This window comes from Melanotaenia boesemani, chromosome 9 (assembly GCF_017639745.1).
Source record: "Melanotaenia boesemani isolate fMelBoe1 chromosome 9, fMelBoe1.pri, whole genome shotgun sequence".
NCBI lineage: Eukaryota > Metazoa > Chordata > Actinopteri > Atheriniformes > Melanotaeniidae > Melanotaenia > Melanotaenia boesemani.
In genome coordinates this window covers 24,113,328-24,139,606 of record NC_055690.1, presented here as the reverse complement: position 1 = coordinate 24,139,606, position 26,279 = coordinate 24,113,328, and the positions used below count along the sequence as shown (strand labels likewise).

At 37.4% G+C, this 26,279-nt stretch overlaps 1 protein-coding gene across 1 annotated transcript in view; it reads left to right on the top strand.

Moving 5' to 3' along the window:
• The window catches only part of LOC121645908 (cytoplasmic dynein 2 heavy chain 1), a 104,017-nt gene extending 79,769 nt beyond the window's left edge, over nucleotides 1-24,248 (top strand). Inside the window, exons 84-96 of the mRNA XM_041994683.1 lie at nucleotides 40-109; nucleotides 1,714-1,799; nucleotides 4,708-4,783; nucleotides 5,711-5,937; nucleotides 6,372-6,476; nucleotides 11,633-11,749; nucleotides 12,489-12,596; nucleotides 12,958-13,059; nucleotides 16,741-16,830; nucleotides 19,480-19,589; nucleotides 19,668-19,749; nucleotides 20,801-20,917; nucleotides 23,640-24,248. Coding sequence (XP_041850617.1) covers nucleotides 40-109; nucleotides 1,714-1,799; nucleotides 4,708-4,783; nucleotides 5,711-5,937; nucleotides 6,372-6,476; nucleotides 11,633-11,749; nucleotides 12,489-12,596; nucleotides 12,958-13,059; nucleotides 16,741-16,830; nucleotides 19,480-19,589; nucleotides 19,668-19,749; nucleotides 20,801-20,917; nucleotides 23,640-23,801 — 1,452 coding nt within the window. The 3' untranslated portion in view covers nucleotides 23,802-24,248. The remainder of the gene's footprint in view (nucleotides 1-39; nucleotides 110-1,713; nucleotides 1,800-4,707; nucleotides 4,784-5,710; nucleotides 5,938-6,371; nucleotides 6,477-11,632; nucleotides 11,750-12,488; nucleotides 12,597-12,957; nucleotides 13,060-16,740; nucleotides 16,831-19,479; nucleotides 19,590-19,667; nucleotides 19,750-20,800; nucleotides 20,918-23,639) is intronic.
• The last annotated feature ends 2,031 nt before the right edge of the window (nucleotides 24,249-26,279 follow it).

Genomic DNA, 26,279 nt, shown 5'->3' with positions numbered 1-26,279 from the left:
TCCCCTCACCCCTTCCTGCCTTTCTTTTGCTAAATGCAGGCTCCTCCAGGGCTGAAGAAGAATCTGCTGAGAACATACGAGTCCTGGTCTTCAGAGCAAATCAGTAAAGGTTGCCTACTCTTTCTCTTTTTCTCCTTTTTCACATCTCTAGCTACAAAGCAGAAGCTTGAAGAGTTTTAGATTTTAATGAGCATGGTCTCCCTTCCAGTGTATCACATATCATTAGTGGCATTATACTGTAACTCACTGTGTAACATTTGTGTCTTTTTCTAACATGCAGGATTAATGTTCTTCTAGGGGAGGTTTTAAGCCATCACATGATCTTTTTCAAACACTAAGAAAGCTTATGATCCAATGGATACAGTGAGTTAAAATGTCACTGGTGGAAAAACATAAAGAAGAAACTATTTTCTTCCTTTGGACTGATAAGGAGGTGTGGGACTGTGGTCTTCAAATGAAAGCCAAGTAAAAAATATGACTCACACAGACCTTTACCTTATTTGGGGACGTGACTGATATATATTTTACAAACTCATTTACCCAAAACCTTAATCTGTCAAAAATTGTCTAAAATAAACAGTTTAAGGAACATTTTATGTGTATTTGTACTTTATATCTATACTATAAAAAACAAAACATGGTAGACTGGTGCTATCTGCACAGCATCAATGCTGTTAGAGATATTAACTACATCTTTTGATCTGGTTTAAAATAAGTTAGCTGCTACACTTGTTAGAAAAAATTACTAAAAAGTTACAGTTTGAAGAAAACAGTTCTGTTAGTTAAACAGAATTATTAATAATAACATTTAGATTACAATGTTTTTTTTTTTTTGTTGCACTGTATGCTTTTTTTTTAGAGTCTTGGACCGGAAATATAGGAGATTTCTAGGAGATTTTTAATCAAACACACCGTTTTTTTACTGCTTACATGCTGTTATATAATACATTTCATAATCATGCAGATGATAAGCTCATGAATAAATTGACTACTAAATTTAATTTAAAATATCTTCAGGAATTCCTTTTAAGTAATAAACAATGTCCTTCTTTTTGTCAGGGAAACTTTTCCAAATGATTCAGTAAGAATTTTGTGCAGCGTTTTGCTTGTTGAAAAATTGTGTTGCTTTTTCAATTGTTGCCTTTAGGGTTTTTGTTTTTAAAACATTATAAACCCAAATTCTGCCAGTTACTTGCGCTATGTGACAATTTGTAAATCCAATAGCATGAGAACAGAACTTTGATTGCTTAAGAAGTTGTGAACACTGTTATGGTCAACATGGGACAGGGGACGAATATTAACGCCTTCCAGTTGGGTCCTTAGGGGTCCTAAGGCAAGACCCTTAATGCTACTGCTTAACCACTGTAAGTTGCTTTGAATAAAAGTGTCTGCTAAATGACTGTAATGTAATATAAATGCTTTGTGTTTCAATGATTATTGCCAGTGAATCCATGCAATTAAACTCAGTAATGTGAAAAATATTCCCAGTTAGTCTGCAGCTTCTGAACAAAAAATAAGAAGCCCTGAGTTGACCTACAACACAGTATTCAAGCAAGTATTGGCAAATACAGCATGCTTGATTCCTCTCCGTGTCATCCCCTCCATACTTTTTGATGAATTGTAGAAATAACTGCCTCCCCATCTAAAACAAAAAACACTACTGAGCATTTTAGTTATTTGGACTGTGACATGCTGTTGATTGTGTTTGTGTAGGAGGCAGTTTGGCCAGAGCTCAATCTCTTTTCTGCCTGGCTTGGTTCCATGCCGTATGTCAGGAGAGACGAAACTACATCCCACAGGTAAAATACACATCCCACCTGTATAACTGTCACAGCTCTACACAGATATCTGAAAACCTAAAACTAAATGAAATCAGTAAATGCACACAAATTATGTATCAATCCAGGATCAGCAAAGTGAGAACTACAGTATTTGTAGAAAAACAGTATATAAACCAACTTTTTCCTGCCCTGGATTTAACCTTTTATGTGAATGGCGTTAGCATTAGTCAATGTTGCATTGTACACCCTTCAGACTGCTACTGTTAGTACAATAATGCATGTTAATACCCCTTGAAAGTAAAACATTTTTTGTGGCTTGTGAAACCTATAATTGTGACCCACATATACAGGAAATGCTGTTATTTACACATCGGCTTCACACAGGGGCATAACGACAGAATATACATTTATACATTTATATTCACATACAAATTTCTAACCAGCTAATGTACCCATTGTGTCATCATATGCACCCATAGAGAGAGTAAAGAAAGAAAACCAGGGTTTTTATTTTTGTCCTCACTGACCAGCACAGCAACCGTGTTTTGCATTTAATGCAGTGCCTCAGGCAGAGTCTTTTCTGTGTGTTTGTGTCTGTGTGTGGCTTTGTACAAGAAATGCAGCTGTGAGTACAAGCATTAAAAACAATAAACTGCCTCTTGGCCAGCACACAGAACACAATTTGGTAATCAGCCCTTACTAGGTACAGCTGTAGAGCATCTGATGACCTGATATTTGAAGGCATCTTGCCTTCAGACTAAAGAATTTGCTGTGTTCATTACAATTGGGTTAGTTTTTATTACTCAGTTGTCAGAAAGTGGAAGTGTCAACAGCATATAAGTTGTAGTTAAGTTTTAAATATGTGATTTAGTGGTAGTATTGTCCTAGTTAAATCACTGTGTGGGACATCAAGTGACAAAGTAGTAAACTTTGTTCCAAACTTTGTTCCTTCTTCCCCTTGGATTTTTTTTTCTGCTTTAAAGATTTAGTTTTTATTCTATTTATTTATTATGAAATTACAAAGGGATGGAGAGATGAGTCAGGCTGATAGTTTGACCAGAGATTCAGGAACAACAAACTAGTTTTTGTCCCAGTTGTGAAGCACTAAACTGGCTCTGCCCTCACTAGGATACTGGAGGGTGCCAGCTGGGGAGTTTGCCCATCCATCCTACACTTGTTTTTTGGGATTTTGAGGGGACTTATGACTGTGTCTGTTATAATGAGGTATGGGGGACTGGGCTCTTTGCTGAAGGCCAGTTAGTCTATAACAGGGGTGCCCTAGTTCGATCCTCAAGATCTATCATCCTGCAGCTTTGAGATGCAACCCTTCTCCAACACACCTGAATCAAATGACTGTCTTGGTACCAGGCCTCTGCAGAGCTGAATGGCATGCAGATGACATCTGATTCAAGCGTGTTGAAGAAGGGTTGCATCTAAAAGTTGTAGGATTGCAGATCTCGAGGACCAAACTTGGGCACCCCTGGTCGATAACAATCACAGTTAGAGTTTGGTTTGTATGAGGTAATTTATTTTGTACCATGAATAAACTGTAGGAAATTAATGGATGAATACTTTAAGTCACTAACATTAAACCATCTACTTCTGTGACAACATATTTACCAGTATATTGGCTGCTCTGGCCAGCTGATTGAATTTTTGTTATCTTCCTTAAATTCTTTCACTTTTTTAAGTTTACTTTTCTTCCTGTCCTTGTTAGATTAATTGGTTAAAGATATCTTGCTATTCGTTTGCAGTCTTTGTGTCTCCCACTGAATCTGTTTGGTTCAGTTTTTTTCTTTTTTAATGGAAATATTGTTTCTCATTCAAGACTACTTAATTATCAAAACAGTCACTAGCTTCTTTCTTCATCCGTCATCCTTCTCTCATTTATTTTCTGACTTTTTCTCTTGTATTTACCCGCCTGTGTAGCAAACACTTCATTTCAAAAGATGGAGGCATAGAAACAGAACAAAAAAATAAGAAAATGAAGGACAGAAAAAAAAGAGATAAAAGCAGAAAGACAAGGATAGATTTCTGGTAGCAGAATAGTTTGCAGCTAAAGGAAAACATAAGCTGCCAGTGTTGTGTCCATTAAATAAATTTAAGACTGCTCAATCTGCAGCCTCAAATGTGAGCACACTTATTAAATGTGGTTGAAACAGGCATCAGAGCCATTATTTAATAAGTCACACAAAATTACTGAACAAACAGCGTAGACGATTTAAATAATTATTAAGGATGCTCACACTGTTTTCCTCTGATGTCTCTTCCTCCAAGAGCGTCAGTGGGCAGATTACAACTGCTGATTGAATAGCAGTGAAGTGCAACAAACATGCAACAGCCCTCACACTTGATTATGTTTTAACAGCTCTGTGATTTTCTGAGATAGTCACTGTTATTGTACCTTGTGCAGAAGCGTGTGCTCTTTGTTTTTGAATGTGCAGCATGTGTTTTTTTTTTCAACCTTGAAGCTTATTTACTGATGCCTTAACATTTTGTGCTCCAGAGTACATCAAAGCGTGTTTATGTTCATACACTAGCCTGTCTTTCTTTGTGCAAAAATGGTGCTAATCTTGTAAAGAAGGTCTGCTTGTAACATGATGCTGTTATGTGATGGTTACAGGATAGAGCTGCTGGTAAAATAACAAACATGCAGTTAAGTTGTTGATGCACTCTGGTGGGGTTATTACAAAACTTTGCTGTCTTAAATGTTTCATTTAATGAAAATGTCAAATTTGTCAGATCTTAAAAGAGGCTAAAAAAATGCAATGCTTGTCTTAATTGATGAGCATCCAGTAGCAGTTGTGCTCTCAGACTATTTGTCTCAGAAATTTCACTGTTTTTGATTAATTTTTTATCCTGAGCAGGTGCTACATAATGTGAATCTTTATGATCTATTAAGTTGTTCATCTGTTCCCAAATCCAGGGCTGGACAAAGTTCTATGAGTTTTCTTTGTCAGACCTCCGTGCTGGCTTTGAGATCATCGATAGGCTTTTTGAAGGTAAGATGACAGTTTACTGTTACAGTTCTACATGACTTTTATGTCCACTGAACACCTGTTAAAGACACCTGCAATCAGCCATGTTGAAATCCCCAGACTCTAAAATTTAAATTTAGAAATGTTGGTGATTTTGATTCTTGCCTTTCCTTCAAAAGGAGACATCCTGTGTTAATATCCTATAATGTTGCTTATATATTGCAAGTTCACACACTTAGATGTTCCACCAGGTCATTGTTGCCATTGTTTTTTTTTTTTTTTTATGTTGAATGCATTGAATTGAAAACTAACAGATACATTTTTGTTGCATTTGCATATTATAGTTTGAAGATTTTCATGCTGACTGTTCAATTTAATTCATTAAACCGACTCCATAAATAGCCACATAAGACAGGACAGATAAAAGCAGCCCCAGCACCAGGACACAGTAACACCTGCACACACACACCATAATTATCCATATGACAAGCAGAGCTCAAAAATATTTAGATCATGTTTTCATCAACCCTTTTTATCAGTTTGTCTTGTCTTGTCCTACTGTCCATACATCGCTGTGTCTTGTTTTCTGTCGTTTTGTTTTGTGTTGTTTGTTCCACATCTTGTATTTTTCTGTTGGAAACCCTCATTTTTTCATGTTCATGCAAATATAATTTGCTAAGATAATAAGTCGGTATACATTTTAAACTGTTAATATCCAATGAAATGCCAAATGAAATATTAATATCAAATGAAAATAAAGTTGTCCTTTGAAGAGGGGTAGTGGTGGGGAAAAAAAAGGTAAAAATAAAAATCTTAATTCACCCAAAAGACGTGTTGTGTTAAACAAGCCATACGAAAACAAAACACCAGTCTCCATTATTTTCCCTATGAGTGCACTCACTGCACATTTATACTTTTTATTGTTTATTTACATGTGTTGTCATGTTCAAGGTGGTAAACTTTTCCAGTGGGAATTTGTTCATGGCCTGTTGGAGAGCGCCATCTACGGTGGACGTATAGACAACCCCTCTGACCTCCGCATCTTGCGCTCCTACCTTGAGCAGTTCTTCTCAGCACGACTCCTGTCGTCCTCCCTTGCAGCCGGACAGAGGAAGAGCAAAGCAGGAACATGTGTTTTTCCACCTCAAATCAGCCTCCCAAACTCCTGCTCCATATTGGTATGTTGTCAGGATGGGCTAGAGATGTGCAGATAAGCTTAAATCCTTTATGAGGGACTAAATCAGGGGTCTGCAACCTTTACAATCCTTTTTTCCTTCAGCCCAGCTAAATAAAACTCGTTTAGAGCTGCAAATGTTACGAGACTTTTTGAAAAGGGACAACTTATAGTTTTGGATAAATACTGTATCTACAATAGCATTTTTATTTCTATTTTTAGATTTTAAAATAAAGAAAAAAACAAAGACCAAACCATGGAAACAACATCCCAAGTTGAGCTTTATTTGTCCTTTATATCCGCACACAGATCTAACAAGCATGTTACTTTTTTTTTAAGGCAGTGATCCCTTTTTTCCTTTTTCTTTTTTTAATTTCTTGTGTTTTATGTGCATGATGATGCATTTTTATTTGACCTGTGTGCTTGTGTTTCCCCCAGGACTACTGCAGTGTAATAGAAAATCTCCCAGAGGATGATAGGCCTGCATTTTTCGGTTTGCCCGCCAACATAGAGAGATCCTCGCAGAGAATCATCAGCTCCCAGGTGCACATACACACTCACATACAAACACCTGCATATTCATGTGCACACCAGGCTAGCAACACAAGCCATTCCCACAAACAAAGACTGATTGACTCTCATAAAGCACACATTACCACAGAGAAGACCATCTGAATATACTTCATTCTTCATTTAATACAAAACCTCATATCACATGTTTCTCAGCAGTATTTGACAACGTTCCAGAGACTCTTGCATTGTCAGACATGTTTGGCTTTTTCAGTGTTCAAGTGCCCCCATAAGTGTTCAAGTGGCTGTAGAGGGAAGTATGTGAGAGTCAGCACTCTTTAGTCATCTTTGATCTTCAAGTAGTTTTTAAACCTTTGAGGTGAACTCACAGTCAGTTTCTGGTTGCAGCACAAATTTTGTTGCACAAAAATGAAAACCAGAGGGTGTAGGATGTCTCTAAAGAGTGGAGCACACCTTCCTCTTGACCTTTCTGAAACTTAAACATTACTACTATCATTTTTTTTGTAGGTCTGAAACACTATGATAGTATTCTTTCTCATATTTCTCGCCTGCAGATACCTTCCTCTGTTATAAATCTCAATTCTTTTTAACAAATACTAAGTCTGGTTGTGGATATCCACAGAGACAGCAGAATTACACGTGTCTTGTTCTTACAATAGCTGAATGCAATGAAATAAGTCATACAGAGCCACAGAAGTTCTGATAATGACATTTAAATCAGATGGTCTTTACTACGGTAGAGTCTTGCCCATTTGTGGACATTCAGAGTGTAAGATATCTGTATATAAGATTCTTTGAAATCATCCTAATAATTGGACCTTTTTTAAAATTTTAATGTCAGGAAGTTGATTGGTACTTGTCATATTGATCTTCTGCTGGTACGTTCACTTCTGCTATGTATGTTCATGCTTTGGATTTCACCAATTCCCATTTATTAGCTCTTAAAACATGTATCATAGCCAGAATTAACTACTTAGAAATTCCTGTGTTGCTCAGAGAAAAAATGACTTACAATATGTTGAGTTGGTTCTAATGCACTTTTCCAACTTTCACAATGGTACTTTCAATTGAAATTCGAGGCACAACCATGTTTAAAACTTTCACCACAAGAACATCATAGCTGAAAACTGATTTTAAGAAGTCAACATTCTAGTCTTATGTAACTTTAATGCAAGGCTTGAGAGTCTACTGAAGGGAAACACTCTATAAAATTTATGATGTATAGTTTTTCAAATCTGGATCTTTTTTTGATCAGTGATGGCAAAAATGCTCTTTAACACAAAAGCATGCGCACCAAAAAGGAACGGAGCATCAACACATGGAGGTCGGTGCACATGGGTGTTGTTGGGGTTTTTAATTTGACTTTACATGGTGTAAAAACAATGTAAAACTAGCAACATCTAGAGCTGCAAAGAATTTGAAGTATTTTTGCTTTTTTCACTCTTTCTGATTACGCGCTGGCAGCTATACGGGACTTTTTGAGTTGCCCTGTGGAGTCTGTCACAATGACGTCGGCAGCAGGTCTGTTGCAGGACGGGGGTCTTTGTAGATTAGTTCTTTTGAATATTCTTTGTCCGCCCAGCCAAACTGGGATCTGTGGAATACGCAAGTTTTAGTCAACACAGCGAGAGCTTGGTCGTATTTCTTTTGCTGTTGCTGAGCGGTTTCTGTGGGGTGCAGCTCTCTCCTGGTGGGGTTTTCTGTTTTCAAGGAATGCTATCGCAATTTTTATATTGTGCATTGTAACTTAGAAAAATTACTAATTATGCTAGTGACTGGAAATGGACAGCTTTCACCTTGACTGGCTTGACTGATATGTATTTGGTTTCTTAGTTTATGAGAGTGGTCACAAGCAGAATATCCCACGTAAAGGCTCTGAAACTGGCAAATTCCAACATGCTAATAAAAAGAAACAAGATTCAACTACGTTACCTGACTGCAGGGCTGGTGGAAGTTCAGTGTCAGTCCCTCAGTGTACAGATGGTTCCACACTCCAACCGAAAACATTACAATTAGTCTAATTATCTCAGAAAAGTGTAATTATTAGAAACTGTGGTCCAACACAGCTTTCAGGATACAGTGTATTAACAACTCTTCATTTAGTTTCAGCTCATAGGTTTCTTCCCAGAGAGGACATGATTCATAATAAACATAATCTTGTGAGTATGAGGTTCAAAAATATGCTGTCACTGACAACGAAATGGGATTTAACTGACTTGTTTTAGCTGGTGTACCTGCATTAAATACCCTATATCCACATGCTAATTTAAAAGTAAAAGTATTACGCTGCAGTATCAGCAGTGGAAACAAGTCAATAAATCCACAATGAAGAATATCATGGAATTCTTGGCACAGGTATCGTAATGCATTCTCCTGTTTTTAAAACCTAGTGCAACTGTTTTCATTGGCAAAAGTAGGAATATTACATAATCTGTTAGTGGCTTTGTTATGACCGTATTACACCCTGTGTTTTACTGGATCTATGTCCAACACGCAGTTAAAGGTTCAGTTTATGATACTTCAGTTATTATATCCTTAACACAACTTTCCTATTAAAACAAAACAACATGAAAGGTATAACAGAAAGGACAGAGGGAGATGATTCATTTGTATTGAAATGTATGTAATTCCCCAGCAAACATACTTAAACCATGCAGAACTATTACAGCATGTGTGCACAGTCCCCATGTGGGTGTTTCTGCAATTAGGTTCATTCATACTGTCACTGTGGTCCGCTGATTACAGAAGCTACCCATCCAGTTTAATTCATGCATCTCCCACTAGGATACTTATGTGTGTGTGTGTTCTGCTGGGTGTCTTTCTCCACCTATCGTTCACATATGTTCCTGTCTCCCCTCCTGCTGTCATCTGTCATTGCCGCTTTCATGTTCTTTCTCTCTTTTCCTCTAATATATGCCCTCTCATTTCCCAAAAGACCATTGCCACTGTCTGTGAGATGGGTACTTAACCACACACATATTTCATAGTCATATTTCTAAATATCATTATTTACAATAAATGTTGAAGTCTTGTGTGAAAGATCCAGTGTAGGTAGGTCAGAAGCGTCTTAAATGTTTAATATAGATTCCCTTTGGTCCACAGGCAGGAAGTATGATGTACTGTATTTACGCCTAGAATTCTTATATATGATATATGCAAGACATGAATGATTATATTGAGTGTGATAGTGAACGAGGGTTTATTGCTGAAATAATATAAAAATGTGCAGAACGTTTTTCTGCAGCTTGATTTGAACAAAAATATTTCACAAAGCTCTTCTCAGGAATGTGTTCATTGAGAATGTCCTTCACTGAGACCACAAGGAATAGTATTTTATTAAACACCCTTGGCAAGAGTTACCTTTTCCCCCTAGGTGCTTAAGGCAGGAAAGGATTATTTTAACAAGTTCCCAAAAATTTGGCATGCTGCAGGAAATGTAAGTAGAGCTAAATGTGCAAATACTAAACATATATTTAACTGAAAATAGTATAAAGACAACATATAAAATTTGAGTTTTTGTATTTGATTAAAGTCAGGACAAGACAGAGCCATATTTAGCACTGCTCTGAAAAAAAAAAAAGCCTTTTTTTAGGCGTTTTAGGAACCGAGGAGACTCTGTGCTTTATGTTTTCCTATTCCTGCTTGATGAATTATTTCAGCTGCCTAACACTTTGGGGCCTCCTTTTTTCATATTTTTTTTAATTTCATGTAATGTTTTCAGTGGCAAACCAGTCTGGAATCCTTTGATGAAAGGAAAAATCACTACTGGAGAATTCTTAGTCATCTTTTCTTCTAAAGGACTCAGCCTCTGTTAGGGGTTTTATGCTCCAAGCTGACAATCGGCAGTCAGGGACGTTGGAAGCATCAGTGAGGGCTTGTCTGTCTTTTCTTTTTGATGTTTAACTCACGGTCGGCTCTTTCAGAGTCCATCTGACATTCTTTTCAGCTCCTTCAACATGTTGAATAATCTGTTCTGTCACTTAGAGAAATAAATTCAAGTGGCTGTTCAGTAAATTCAATGAAATATAGGTTAATGTGACAGGAAGTGTATTATTTTTTTCAGGGCATGAGGCTTAAATGCTTTATAATGCCATAGAGTCATTCATATATGTTATTTTAAATTGCAGTGCATGTTTTTGAGTTGTCTAGTCACATTAAAACACGCCTATGTGAGCTTTAGTTTTGTTGAATACTTAAACCTTAACTGATAATGACCTGATTCTTCATAAACATTACTTTAATTGCATTTTTTTCTTCCAGTCTTTGCTCTGCAAACATCTGTCCTCTTGTGAAATTTTCCATATTAGCTGGAAATCAAACATGTTAAACACCTGTTGCTTATCTAACCTTGTTTATTTGGGATCTTCGTCTTGGTGTCTTTTGCTAACAATACACATTATAATTTTACAGAAGGCAGTAGCTTTTTTCACATCCACATGTAAACAGCATGCCAAGTGTTCTAGAAACAGGCGTGTATTTGAACCCAGAATCACTTTCAATTCATCCTCAGCTGCCTTTTGCCTTTTTGATGCTACAGTAAAATTTCTGATTAGCTACCGATCAGAATACTTACCCCAATGTTTTTTGGTTTCTCCTTCTTTCATTCTCCCAAACATGTTTCTATAAACATGCATTCACTTGGCATGCACAGTGGTCATGAAGCAGAATGCTCAGAGCACATCAAAACTAATCTGAGAAACTTAGTCTTCCTTAACACAAAGACACATACAAAAACCCTCACGTATTTCATCAAGTAAAACAGGAGTTGTAACATGTAACATAAATGAGATGGATAAGTTACACATTTAATGAAATAAAGATCAGAGAAGTGGGCTTTCCTTGGATAAGATGGGTCAGAGGAGTAAACATTTTCACAAAAGCACACAATAAAAAACACTGTCCAGGACTTGGAGGCTGAAGCTAAGCGTGCTTGATAAGGTGTGTGAGGAACTGGGAAGACGTGTATTTTGAGTTTAAACTTTTTGCACCTGCAACATTCTGGGACCAAAATCAGTGTTGACCGTCACTGTATCATTTTTTTTTTTTTTTTTTTTAGAGTCTGAGTTTTTATCACCATTCGAAGCTTTTCACAAAACATATTAACAAATACAGGAAAAAATAAAACTTCATTTAATTAATGTGTATGTGTTTATCATTTTTTGCTATAGGTAATTTCCCAGCTGCGTCTCCTCAGCCGCTCAGTGGCAACAGGCTCTAAGTTTGACAGGGATCTCTGGTCGAATGGTCTTTCACCAATCCTCAACTTATGGAAAAAACTCAACCAGGTCAGTTATTTGTTTGCATTTCATCTTTTTCCACTTTACCTTATTCCTGCCCCAAAAGCTAAAGGTTCACATTGGCAATGCAGAATTAATCCTAATTTTATTTTTATCAGTTCATTAAGTCTTACCAGCTGCAGGCCAAGTTCTTTTGCTTCTCTGAAGAGCACAAAGCTGTATGATTCAAACAGTATGAACTATTTTAAGATACCAGTCCCTCAGCGTTTTTACAATGCTTATGCAGTAAAGAGTAGCCAACAGCTAATTGGAAATTAGTAGTCAGCGGGTATCACACGCAGCGTAATAGCCTGTGGCTTACCCAGTCAGCCAGCACTGCTGTGTGCGGTTGCTTAGAGACCGGCGCCTTTTTTTTTTTTTTTTTATCAACAGCACATGTACATCCATATTAAATAATTTAACAACCATATTGCTAAACTCTGGCTCTACTTCTTTTCACTCACACAGGCTTTTCGCTCCTCTTCTATAGGTTCCTCACTGGCAGAGTTGTTTTGAAGTCACTGACTGACTGTAATAATTGTTGTTACGGTATCACCACCTAGCTTCCCACAGATGTTAATCTACCTCTGACTGCTTTAATTTAGCAGTCCCTTAGTCTTCAGCCAACCAGTGGTGTTTGACTATCAGTGAATGTGTGCTTCTCAATGTCTTTCTTGCATTCCTTGCATGAACAGATACGTTCATGTGTGATATATATTCTAATGTTTTCTTTTGTATTTTTAATCAGGGTTCTACTCTAATCCATCAGAAAGTAGATCCACCTACAGAAAGTCACAAGTCACCAGTCTTGTCTTTTGTTGCTCTGGAGCAGTTCAATGCTATCCGTTTGGTCCAGGTGTGTATCCGTAGCAGTATCAGTGATGAGCACATTTTCTTTTCTCTAATAGTTGCTAATTATCTGTGTTCCTCCCTCACATATTTCATCAAGTAAAACAGGAATTGTAACATAAATTTGATGGATACATTTACATATTTAATGAATTAAAGATCAGAGAAGTGGGCTTTCCTTCACAAGCATGGACATGATGAGTCAGAAGAGTAAACGTTTCACATTTATAATTAATCTGATGGAATGAGTATGTAAGGTATATTAATTGTATATGTAATACCTAATGATCTTTAGTTAAACAAACACTGTCTTTTACACAGTATGTATGTACTGTATATAAACATGTAAACATTAAATGTTGTCATAGAGCATCCACCAGTCTCTGGCCGCGCTGAGCAAAGTCATCAGAGGGACTCAGCTGTTAACCCCAGAGGTCCAGAAACTGGCGACTGCTCTGCTAAATCAGGAGGTAAGGAATAGAGACATGCAGTAAAGGAGAATGACGTGTATTAATGAATAAGAACATTAGGTTACCACTACTGAGATGCTAGTTGGTATTAGCATTTACCTAATCTGTATCAGCATTCACTGTTCAAACAATTTAGAGGGAACATAACCAACACGTCTTACATCTTGATGAATGAAATATTCCAGTTAAAAATCTTTATTTATTACACAGTAGAATGTGTTGAGAACAAATTAACATAAGAATGATCAATGGAAATTAAAATCATTAAACCATGGAGGTCTGGATTCAGAATCATGCTCATAATAAAAGTAGAAAGATCAGATCACAGGCTGAGCCAACTTCAGTGGAAGGTCCTCCACATTAATCCCTTCATGCAGGAACTGTGTTAAGCTGATAGCCATTCTGCTGCTGGGTTGTTGTCTTCCTACAGCCTCTTCCATGTCTCCTGGTATCTCCTCCATGCTCTCAACACTGTGCTGGGAGACATTAAACCTTCTTGCCACAGTGGCATGAGCTGACGACTTGCACTACATGAGCAACTTCTGTGGGTTGCAGACATCGCCTCATGTTATCTCTAGTGCTGAGGGCACTGGCTAAATGCTAACACGACCAAAAATCAACAAGAAAGGATGAAAACTGGGAAATGGTCTGCAAGACCATTTCTTTATAGGGGTTGCAGTGTAACAGATCAAGATCAGTACATTAGAGAAGAAAGTGAATTAAGATAATATAAAAATGGGGTCAATGCTAACTGCATTGTATAACCTCCATTTTCATGAGATATTCTGAAAAACTCATTGAGAAGCACTGTGAATTACCATCTTCTCCACTGAGAGATTTGCATCTTGTTGTTGGATCTTTAATGTACCCTCCCCTGAGATATACAGTTTGCTCCATCATCCTTATTTACAGTATAAGATTCACTGTATTGTTATGGAGGTGAAGCGTGAAATTTTTTCCATTCCATTGTTGTGGCAAAGTTTAGGCCAGAGGGGCAGGCACTCTTATGGTGTAAACCGTTGACTTGTAGACATCTTACACACACATTATGTATCCTTGTATGCCCCCAGGCTGAGTTGAGGACAAAGGGCATATGATGAGGTAAAAAAAGAAGAGACACACAGTCAACTTCCACTCCTTCTATGTTTGTAATCCCCTCAAACAAGCCTTGGGGAACATTCTCAGGGCTCTGTGTTCCTCCTCTCTCTTTTTATATTAATCAGCAGGTATTAAATTCCATCATTGTCGTCATTTCCCAAACAACTTTCTCAATTTTTCATCTTTCATATTTTCACTTTCTTCTTGTCTTCTTTTCTTCCTTTTTTCTTTCTTAGTTTCTTACCCTTTTTACCCTTTAGCTTACCATTTACTTTGTTTCCTTAAATCCAACAGCTCATACACTAGAATATTAATCTTACATGAATAATACATTGGTGGTGTAATATATAACAATATGTTGTATATGTATATTGTCAGGATAAATGAACTTGTTTTGTGTAAATAAGACAAAATCATACATCTTGATGTCTAGTAGAATTCTTTAACATTTATTGGTGCACACAAGAAGAAACCTGAGGGATTACAAAGCAAGTATCTTGCTTTGTAAATGGTGTTACGTTAAATGAAATGTCCTGAGCAAGGCACTGTCTTTGTAAAAGAAAACAAACAGTAGTGTATTATTGCTGCTCAACACTGAACTGCCTGAATATAGCAGAAATCCTAATCTTTATTATTATATTAATGCTGACATTATAACTTAATGCAAATTCTCACTTCCCGTCTATGATGTTTAAGCAGCTCTGTGAGCAGAAAAGCCTGATTTTCCTCACAGTCCATCTGCAGCAGAATAGCCTACAGGGAAAAAACCAAAGACTGCCTCAAGAGAACAACCTTCCCTGCTCTTTGTGACAGACATAGTTTCTTGTACAGTTGGACATTTGGAGGAGAGGGGACATAATATGCATTGTTTTTTTGTTTGTTAAAAAAACAAACAAGCAAAAAAAAAATGAATTAATGTCTCCACGTTAAGGTTTTCTTGAAGGTTATTTTAAAGTGTTTTCTCAATTTATTCGTTTATGATATGCATAAATTATTTATTTCACTAGGAAACAACCTCCATAAAGTTTTGCCATGACCATGAGAAACTGTCCTTTCTGGTGATGCATTTGTGAAGCCACAGCCTATTAGAGCAAGTTTTTACTTGCCACCAAATTTTTATTAATCACCTGACACTCTACAGTGATTGCACACCACTTTTCAAAAGCCAGTTCTTCTGTTCAACAAAGAGGACATAATCCATATTGTCCCAAGTAAAATAGAGCAGATGTTGTCCAGTGTCCTTTTTAGCACAACAATTAGATCAAGTTAAGTAAAAGTTTAGTTTTGTAGCTAAAATCAAGGATAAAGGGTTGACATCAAAGGATAAATAACAACAACAACATTGGTTGTTGCAAACTTGTCAAGACATTTTCATGTGTGCAAATAAGCTGCAGACTCTTTGCAGAAACTAGTGTGATATAAAACTTTCACATCACAGGCTTTAACCAGTTATTACAGATTGGCCCAGCTTCAGCCAGAGAAGAGGAACAGAATGAGCTGGTAAGGTGATTTATATATTTGGAGAATGGACCATTCAGAGTTGTAATAATGTAAAAAGTATGGCCTGCACAGCTCTGAAGGGATCAGCTCCGCTGCTCCTCTTCTTAGCTGTGCAGTAAAACATAATTAAATGCTTGGAAACTGCCCAAGCTACCCATCAGAGGAGGCTGGTAAGCAGTGCCGCAATACAGATATAAATTTCAGCAGTGCCTTTAGTCCATGTAAATATCATTAACATCAAGACATGAGTGATGCTGTGAAAGCTGTTTTGATGTAAAGTTAAACAATCTCTAGCATCAGTGAATATTTCAGTGCCAGTTGTAGTCATTGGCATGCCAAGATTTTACTCTTAGACAAACATAATGTCTTAAAAAGAATAATTTTTCTTATTCGCAACATCATTAACTTATCAAACATGTATTTGCACCTTAGAAATGTCGATACTTCAACCAGAACCTGCATATTTTTGTATCTCTTCACATTCTGTGTAACACAGAAACACACAGCAGGATGCTGACTGAACTGCTGACATGCCGCTGAGAGACATACAAAGTCCATCTATTATGACTTTCATGCTTGATTTACACCAAATTCTCAATCCTCAGTCTCCCACTGTGCACATTTGTGAGTGTGTGTGTGTGACGCAATTCTTTTATCTCCGTTTAACAGTTTTAAGTAACGTAGACCGCCTAACCTGTTTCATAGCTAAAAGCCTTCTTCCATGAAGCTGTAATTCAGCACCTTCACAAACATTTTTCATTTGTCCGTCTTTCAAGGTGAGACATTTCAGCAGGTCAAATGAACATTAGTCAGTGCTTCAGAATGAGCAAATACAGCTGCTGAGTTGATCTCTAAAAATATTGTTGTCATTGTTAAAGAAAACCATAAATGATGACGTGACCTTCTTTTGTCCTTTAATCCATCCATGCTGAACAGTTTAGTAACTTGTAAGAAATTTTGAAGGTTGCAGCTGCTGACTCAACAGTCCTTTTGCAGATAAGATGTGGGTCGCTGGTTGATGACTTTGTTTTCTATATAGTTTAAAATGAACTTTCTTCTATGTGTCTTTTCCCTGCTTGTCAGTGTCCTTTAACATGGCAGAATAAATGGGAAGGACCAGAGGAGCCGATGCAGTACCTTAGAGCCGTGGTAACTCGGGCTCTGGCCATACAGGTAATCAACACAGAGAATATGTCGTAGGGTCACTCTGCTGTCTTTGCTTTTTAACTTCTATCTGTCAGCCACACACAACACTCTTATTACAAATAGATGGAAACATATGTGGAAATAGCCATCTTTTAATGTGGCAGTGTAATAATTCTGCTTTTGTGTAAATTCTAGGTGATTTTCAAGAAGATTTTAATGATACGAGAAAAAAATCCCACCTATCATGTACTTGCTAAGGTTCCTCTCCTGGCATTACTCAGAAAATTAATCTCTGTTCCTCAAAATAGTTTATTTTGTCCTTTTCTCCTTTAAAGTAATTTAGAAGAAAAGTGAGGGGCCTTCTACAAGCAATTTATCAAGATGTTATTTATTTTTAAAGTAGGTATTGGTCCACACAATGTTAGATAGCTGATTGTAAATGATTTGGTGAACCTTCAGCTTGTCTGCATTGGCAAACAGCTGTTTTGATGTTCTTATTATAACAGTCTTGGACAGTTTTGAATATGATCTGTGACAGTTGTCATCATTTTCACTTTTGCTTCAGAGATTTAAATCTGCCAAGAGAAGACTGCTGTTTTAGACCCGAAAGCTGCTTTTGACTTGGCTGCTTAGTACAAAACTCCTGTGCCCATAGTAATCCTTTGTGGTGTTACTCATGGGAATGAGACTGAAGAAGATCAAGAGTTTTGAAATCAGCATTAGTATAATAACTTAAGGATTGATTTTATTTCATCATGCATTTGTATTCTTCCAGGAGCTTTATCCTTCCATATTGATGGGTATTACAAAGGATTTTTCTTTAATTCCTTGGGATTTAAAAAGGACATTGCACTCCAGGTATCCTTAAACATGAAGTGGAAATTTTCATTTATTTCAAGTACATTCTTAAACCACAAAGCTTCTACTGAGCATTGAGTACTTCAAAGTTATGCTATATATATTGATCCGTTAATGCATTCATTACACACCATCCCAGAAAACTCTGACATTGTTTTTTTTTTTTTTTTTTTTTGTTTTTTTTTTTTTGTTTGCATTTAAGAAAGCAGAAGGTTTCGGGGAAGTGTCAGTCTTAAGTTGCTTCCAGAAAATAAGGGTTCTGGCAGAAAGTCTTCCCCATCTCCTCTCAGCTGTGTCTGACTGCACGCCTACCTCAATATGTTCTGGCAGACTAGAATGCTCAAATACACTCAAGTTCAGAAATAATTTATTTCTGTGTGCATTTGTGTGGATGCATTTCATTATTTGAGTGGAAGTGTGAGTGTGAACCTCACTTCCTCTGTCTGCCTGCCTGCCCATCTGTTTGCATGTGTCTGCCTGATAGTTCTTGTTTTTCTGTCTGCTGGCCTGCCTGTCTACCTGCACTCCATCTGTCTTCATCTGTGTAAAGGCTGCTATGCCCTTAACTGTCTGTTTCTGCATGTCAGTACTGAGTGATAACTATGTTAGTAGCTTGTCTGTATTCTGTTAGCTATTCAGTCTAATAACAGCGGAGTCAACCAGAGCTGTCAGGACCACATGAGTGCACCCTGACGCAGAGAACAACCTTGAAAAGCATCAGAATTCTTACTCAAATACAGAACATGCATGTTAGTTGTACACACTGGCTTACTGCAAGTATGTGTTCAATTAAATGTGATAGTGGACTTAACTCAGATGTAGATTCTGTTATTTTTCAGCATTTTCCTTTAGTGGACCTTCAAACCAACTAGTTTCTATGGTGATTTAGAGAATTAATTAGCTCTTGTAATGTTTGTTTCCTAATCACATGCAAATTGGGGCCCAAAATAGATTTAGATTTCAGTCTTAGGTCAGTTCTTCTGGCTTAAAACTTGCCACTTCAGGCATCCTTGGAAGCTTGGCTGCAAGTGTGAAAAGCTCAGTGAAATCAGTTCTGCAGCTCGGACCAGAAACATGCAAACTGAAGGCTAAGACTGTGAGGTGTACCAGGTGAGCTGAGTGAACTGTGTTGCTTTTTTTTTTTTTTTTTTTTTTTTTTTTTTTTTTTTTTTGCAGCGACACAGAAAAAAGCTGATCAGCTGATCAAAGCAGATTTTAAAAGAATAAACTGGATCAACAGAGTAGAATCAGGCTTACATCGATCCAGCCATACACACATATAAACTTCAGTACATTTATGCAGTCCTGCTTTTCCCTCTAATTTATTTACAGAAATCTGTGTATCTGCATTTATGTTTATAAACCTGAGAATCTGTATGTTTATGCCTCTGTGTGTGCACCTTTGCTCTGTGTTTCCATTAGCAGGTAATTGGGGTTGCAATGTTATCAGCTTGTTGGTGTGGTGATAAACAGGCGTGGAGACATAAAATGGCCTTTTAACCGAACATTTTTATTGGCTGTAAAGTTTTGCCTTATATTTCCATATAGTTTTTTTTTTTTCTTTGCTTTTAAACTGTTTATTTGGAGCAGCTAAATGTTTAGAAAAAAAGATGTATTGTGATTATTCTCGTTATCTTTAAATCATCCACTAAATGCTTTTCCCAACTTCTCTGTGAAACTGATTTCATGCCTGAATTATATGTTATCTCAGAGTGTTTACTTGTTATTTTCTAAGAGTTTGGTTCATTAATCTTTGTGTTTGTGTGTGTGTGTGTGTGTGTTTTGCCTCTGGGTATGTTTGTATGCCCGTGCATTCAGAGTTGGGTGGAGCGTGCAAGTAGACAAGCTCTTCTTTCTGACATCCTCGATTTATCAGAGCTCTTCCACCCCGATACCTTCCTCAATGCTTTGAGACAGGAAACAGCCAGGTGAGGAAACAGTGAAGGTTTATCTGAGAAATACAGAACTTTACTGCTGAAGTCAACAAGACATTGTTTTGGTCTTAGGTCCATGGGCTGTTCAATGGATAGTTTGGTGTTTGTCTCATCATGGAAAAGCCCCATTGCCCAGGCCAAGCTACAAGTCAAGGTAATACTGCAGCAAACATACAAGCAGCTGCAGATCATGCATGCAAACAGCAAAGGCTTCCACCCAGCTGCAGAACACAGGCGCTATAAACAAAACAGTTTATGGCTGAGTGATAATTGAAGAATAAGTGAGTAAAAGATAACAAATGTAGATTACAGATGCAGATAAAAAGGCGGGAGCTGGAAAAGAGAAGAAAACAAAGACGGGAAGCAAATAATTTTCTGCATATTGATTAAAGACGAGTCTGCTGCCTTTAACAATAAACTGTTAGGTTTTGCGCCCTTGTGATGCATTTGATGGACAGGAATACTTGAGACTGAAGGGTGGGAATCATTCAAACAGTACACCTCTGCCATAATTTTTTTTCTTTATACTCTGACCTACAGGTGATCATTCATTTTGATACTTTTAGGCTGCTGTTTTATTTGTAGTCCTGCCAATTTAACTTGGCATGAATTGGCATGCACTTAGTTAAAATGTACAAAGAGAGAAAGGAAGGGTGTGGGTGCCTAAAAAGAGGCTGCAGCTGCAGGGAGGGAAGAAAACACTCAGACATCTGACAGAGAGAAAGAGGATAATTGTTGTGAAGCAATGAGCTCTTTTACACACAAACACACACACACTGAAGCTTTCTTTAGATTTGCCTCTTACTCTCTCTCTTGTTATTTCTTGCCCAGATTATGATTTAATAGTTCTCTGTGAATGTCTGACTTGATACCAGAGTTTTCTTTACTGTGTGGTCTGCTGTGGAAAATCCCTGAGTCACAGGGCTGGATTCATGCAAACACTGATATGTTTAGAAGATGCATCTTAATCAACTGACTGCAATCTGCATCCCCCCCATCTAGCACTTCCCATTCGCCTTATTAGTATTCTCATTAGTCTTCAATATGAAACAACCCTCTCAAGATCTTTGCCTCATTTGTTTTCATCTGCTGCTTTTAATTGGCTCACCTTAATCGTGTAATCGTCTTTGTCTTTCTTCTTTATTGACATATCAGTCAGGTTTTGTTTTTCTTCTCTACTTGTCTCTCACTCGGGTTTTTGTTAGGTTGGAGGTCTCCAGTTGGAGGGTTGTCGTTTCGACGGCAACCATCTAAGTGAAAACCAGCATGATTCTCCCAGTGTGTCCGCTGTCCCACCATGCTACATGGCCTGGATACCACAGGTATTGTGTGTAATTGTCTTATGCTAAAATTAAGATAATAGCTTTACAACCCCTACTCTAAACAAGTTTGAACCAAAAAGAAAATCTTATCATTTTTGTTTTATTGAACTAAATGTTTTTTTTTTTAGATTGGCGTATCATTGCATTTGTTTTTTATTTATATTTTACACAGAGTCCCAACTTCTTCTGACTTCTGGTTTAATTATAGGAAGTGGCAACTTTTATGTTTGTTTAACCCCTTACTGCCTGATGTAACAAGTATGTATCAAACCACTTCAGGCCTTTATTTATTTTATTTCTTTATATCTAGATTTTCTATTTTATTTGTTTATTTTCTTTTCTTTACTCTTATTTATGTGTTTATTTATATATTAATTTATTTATTATTAGTCTTTATTTATTGTTTATATAATTTGTTTAATTTTAATTTGTACTTTATTTTGTTCCATTCTTTTTATTTTTATTTTCTGTTTTGATTTTGGTTTAAGAAATTGTACAGAAATTCAGACGTTAAGGGGCTAATTATGCTTGAATCATATTTTTGGGGGGCCCAGGATGACATTTGGTGTTTGCTTGTTTTGTCCAGGATCTAGAAATAATCAGAAAAACTAGAAATGCTCACATTCAAGAAGCTGCCAGCAGTTTCTGTCAGTGGACTTTACTAATTTAATATGTATTCAAATATACATTAGCCCAAGACAAACTAGGCTGTCTAGTAGTGGCAGAATGCTAAATCGCTTCACTCACACAGGAACTTTAAGGGATTTTACGGAGTAACAGAAGGAACACCTTACAATGCCAAAGCAGGGCTCTCCATGTACCTGCCAGTAGATCAGGTCAAAGTGTTTTTCTTTAGGCAACTTCTCCATTCAAGCTATATACATCTTCACCTCTCTTTAAAAGTTAAGCCCCTGCAGTCGTCTTGCCCTCCATTTGTAGGAAAAGGATAGAGTCCAAACGTCATATCTTTGACACCTTGTCAGACACAAAGGACCACATGTCCTCAAAGTTGCAAAGATCAGATAACAAACATCTGTCAAGTATGACAACTTGGGACTTGGCAAATCATACGGCCACATCCAGACAGAAACAAAAGGAACAAACCAAAACTTCTTGTCAAGTTCCAAGGATACAAGTGCAAACATCTAGGAAATGTAGAGAGAAAAAAAAGGACAAATTCAGCGTCTCAAGTCAACAACAGGCTGCGGTGGACCAGTAAGATCTTTGAAACAGCTCTGCAGAATTTGACGAGTATTTATTGTGAAATAAAAATATAGATTTCTAAATATAATTTCAAATTTATTAATTCAAAAAGAAATCAAATTACAGTGTTTTGTATTACACATTTTAAATAGAAATATTAAAGAGGAATTGCATATTGAAATATTAATTCATTATTAAATGAATTTAGCTTTTGTATGACTCTTTGGGGAAGTCAAAACCAAGGTTACATTCACACTGTATCCAATTTTTACTGAAATCCACTTTTTTTTTTTCTTTTTTTTTTTTGCGTGGTTGTTCACATTATCATTTTAATGCGACCTTCATCACGTCAAAGTGTGAACGGTATGCAGCCCTGAAGTGACATGCATGCGCAAAGGATAACACAACGTTACGTAGCGCGTAGTATTTACAGATGTAATTGATGCTTCACACCTGTTCATCAGTTTGGAAGTACTTGCCCACTCTGAACCGGTAAAATTATGCCCACTGGATGAGTGAAAGAAGGAGACTGAGAACAAGGAGAGCACAAATGTTAACAAATGTTAACTTTTTCATGGAGCAGTGGCTCCTACTTCTGTACAGAGGCATGTACAGACCGTGCAGCCAAGTCCAGTTTTACCAACCCGCACCCACCCAAAGCCATTAGGATGATTACCTGACCCATGGATACCTTCCAGTGAAATCTGGACCCGATCCGACGATCAACACATTCTAATTGTAAATACACCCCCGTCCCTCCTTTCATTGGATTACTTTGCTTAATTTGTTCATATATTTAAAGTGATGGTGTTGTTTTGTCGTCGTTTTCATTTACAATAACAAAAGAAAAGACGATGACAGTAAATATTGTGTTACAGAAGAATTGTGCCATTTGTCTGACTTCTGTGATGTGAAAGTCTGATGAAATGTGGCATGACCCTTCAGACTGAGGACGCTTCCACACAGACTGGCTATGAGTCCGATCTAGGACCACATATGAAAGTGGCGTGGTTCGGTTTTAAAAGAAAGTGGATTTGCGACTGTCATTAAAAAATCCGATAGGAGTCACATATAGTTAAACCAATCACAGCTGCTCCCTGAATGCAGCCAGCTCTCTCACTGGCCAGACAGCCACACTTGCATCTGTCTTGCATCTCTGATTCGGCAAAGACCCTCCTGGTCCTCTATAAAAGGCCTCCACTGTGTTCAGAGTGTAAATCCAGTACTCCTCTCTGTAGAGCATGTTGATGTCACTACCTCTGTCCCCCAGAACTTTATTTACACTGCAGAGCCACGCTGAGTTTGTGCAAACTGTCGGATAATGGCATAATCCATGTTTCATGTACGCACTGTAAACTCATGTTCAGATATGCAAACATTAAATCTCTGCTGCCTCGTCTCTGTTCACCTCAACTCTGATAAAGACACAGTTGTGTTAAAATGTTAATCTGTGTGCTTCACACGACTTCTCCTAACAGTCGTTCATATATACACTAACTACATTTTTGTTCGACGTTAGAGCTCTGCTGCTGACCCCACTGCATCAGATGAGAGTATATGGCTGCCGCTGTACACCAACTCAGAAAGAGCGAAGGTGGTCACACACGTCTCACTGCCCTGCAGAGCAAACTCCAACCAGTGGATACAGGCTGGAGCTGCTCTCTTCCTCAAGCAGCAGTGAAAACTTGTCATCTCTGGGAGGCCAAGCACATACAGACTGTAACCACAAATGCTTTAGTTGTTCTAAGTCAATGCAGATCTGAGTGTCTCGGGATGATGTGTTTGCATCCCAAAATGCACAGCCCTGAAAGTGCTTCTGGTTTAAGTGGTTTAACATGTAGACCAGATTTTTTAAATCTCAGTGGACTTGTCACTGACTCTTTCATTATAAGCCACGTACAAGAAAAAAACAAAACAAACAAAAAAAAAAAACAGTAAGTTAGGGAAGAGAAAAAAAGACTTGTTAGCTCTTCTGCTGTTAGTCTCACACAACACTACTCTGCACATCATATAGATTTTATAAAATACTGTACAACTGTCAAAGCCTGGAGGTTTTCTGTACAGTTATTCTGTTAACTGTGTGTATATTTTTTTTACTTATTTATGCAAAATAAACGTTAAATAAACATCCCTGTCACTGTTTTTTTTTTTGTTTTTTTTTTAGTTACCAACCTAGTTTCTGCCAGTGAGGTTTTTTTGTTTGTGATACATGTGTGAATGCTGGGAATTCTTGTACCAAAGCTCCATCCCAGATATTTATTTGTGTGTACATGTGAGTTTGGCTCCATCCATTACTATTAGCGGTCAGAATTTTCCAGTAGTAAATAATACAGATTGGCATGAAAAACCAGCAAATGGTGCTCCTCTCTCCAACACACATACGCTCAAGTTAGTCCCTAACCTCTGTGTGATTGGTTCTGAGTCGAGGTTGAATGGAGTCAATGAAGCTGTGATGGATGGCCGCAGAGCTCCAAGGGAGGTTGTGAGGTTTGTACCATATGTGTGTGCGCTTGTGTAAGAATCCAACAAAGAACTTCAAATTTGATTCATGGCTTAATTAAGTGCTTTTTCTTTCTGTACCAGCCACTGTTTAGATTTAGTTTATGCATTTTGCCAAAATGCTTGTTAACGTGCGAGTGTGTATGAATGTCTGAGTATGTGTGCAGCATGTTACACTGCGAGGGTGTGTGTATTTGTTGAGACAGAGAAAAGAGTTGAAATAAGGGAAGAGAGGGTATTGTGTGTGCACTGCAGTGTAACAAAATGGGAGCGAAATGGAACAGCAGGTTTAAAAAGTGAGAGGATTGGATTTCAGTGAAACGGGGCCCTCTGGGTCAGGGAGGAAAAAAAAGGGGATGGAGGCAGAGAGAGTGAGAAAGAGACGATGCGGGAAACGGGAGCGAGCAAGAAAAGGCCATAAAAAGCTGAGAGAAAATATTGTAGAGAAACAGGAAAATGAGGGTGGCACAGGTGACAGAGTTTGTCAGGAGAGGAGAGGTTAAAGGGAAAGGTGGATGGGAGGGGGCTAGGACAAGTAGTGAGTGATTTATTGAAAACTGAACAAAAGGGTGTAGAGTGAAAAGAGCAGACAGAAATTTCTTATTGTGGTGATGCTGCAATGTCTTTCCTTCTGCTATTTTGTTCACATTTTCTTTAACTAAGACTTTATGCTTTCTGTTTGTAAAATCAGTATTTCAAGAAGTCGGCTTTCTAAACTACATTTTTAACCTCAAGACTGAGAAAAACAAAAACAAGTCCGTATTTTCTTTATGTAGATATAAAAATCTGTTTTCCTTGTGTTTTAGGAAACTGTAAAATTCTGAGTTCCCCGTTGCCATCAAACGTTGCATAACCGGAGTAATATTGTAGGAGATGAGAGACAAACTGTGGTCAGTCTTCATTCAGCATAAATAAACCCATCCACAACGAGGTCCAACGGGAAGGTGCTGTACAAGGGTCCAAGCCAAAAGAACCACAACGCATTTGGAAAAACAAATCTTTTTATTTAAATACAAAAAAAAAAAAGAAAAAAATTCCATGATAACAAGTTTGGGTACATGGTTAACTGAAACAAAACAAAACGGAAAAAAAACAAAAAGGTTACCAGACCTTTAGTGTGTGGCACGCGCTGCTTAACCAAAATTCATAAATAAGTCCACATTTTGCCAATGAAATATCAGTGTGTGAGATGTGATTTGAATGCACACATTCTGCTTAGTCATGATTGAGAAATTACTTTGGTGTTTGTTTTTTTGTGGAACATTTCAAGTAGTTTGTGTTGATGTGATATAAATAGTCTTTTAATGCTTTTATCCTCATAAGTATGTTGATGCACCATTTACAAACTCAATGGCTATGTTTAGCCTGCTATTCAAAAATGATTTTATTACCATATCCACATTGTGTCTAGTATATTTGGATGACAATAAATGAAAAAAGTCCAATTTCATAAAGATCATATTTCGAAGTGGTTTAGAATAGGATTCTGGTAGGATTTCTACACATTCAGACACTTTGGATGCCCAGATAAGATTTTAAATAGTCTTTTCAGTCCAGGTAATCCTAAACAATACAATACAACGAAGCTAAATCCAGCGCGATGAGAGTATTAAGTGGAATTAATGCAGCAATTAGCAGACTGCTCCTCAGATGCTAAAAT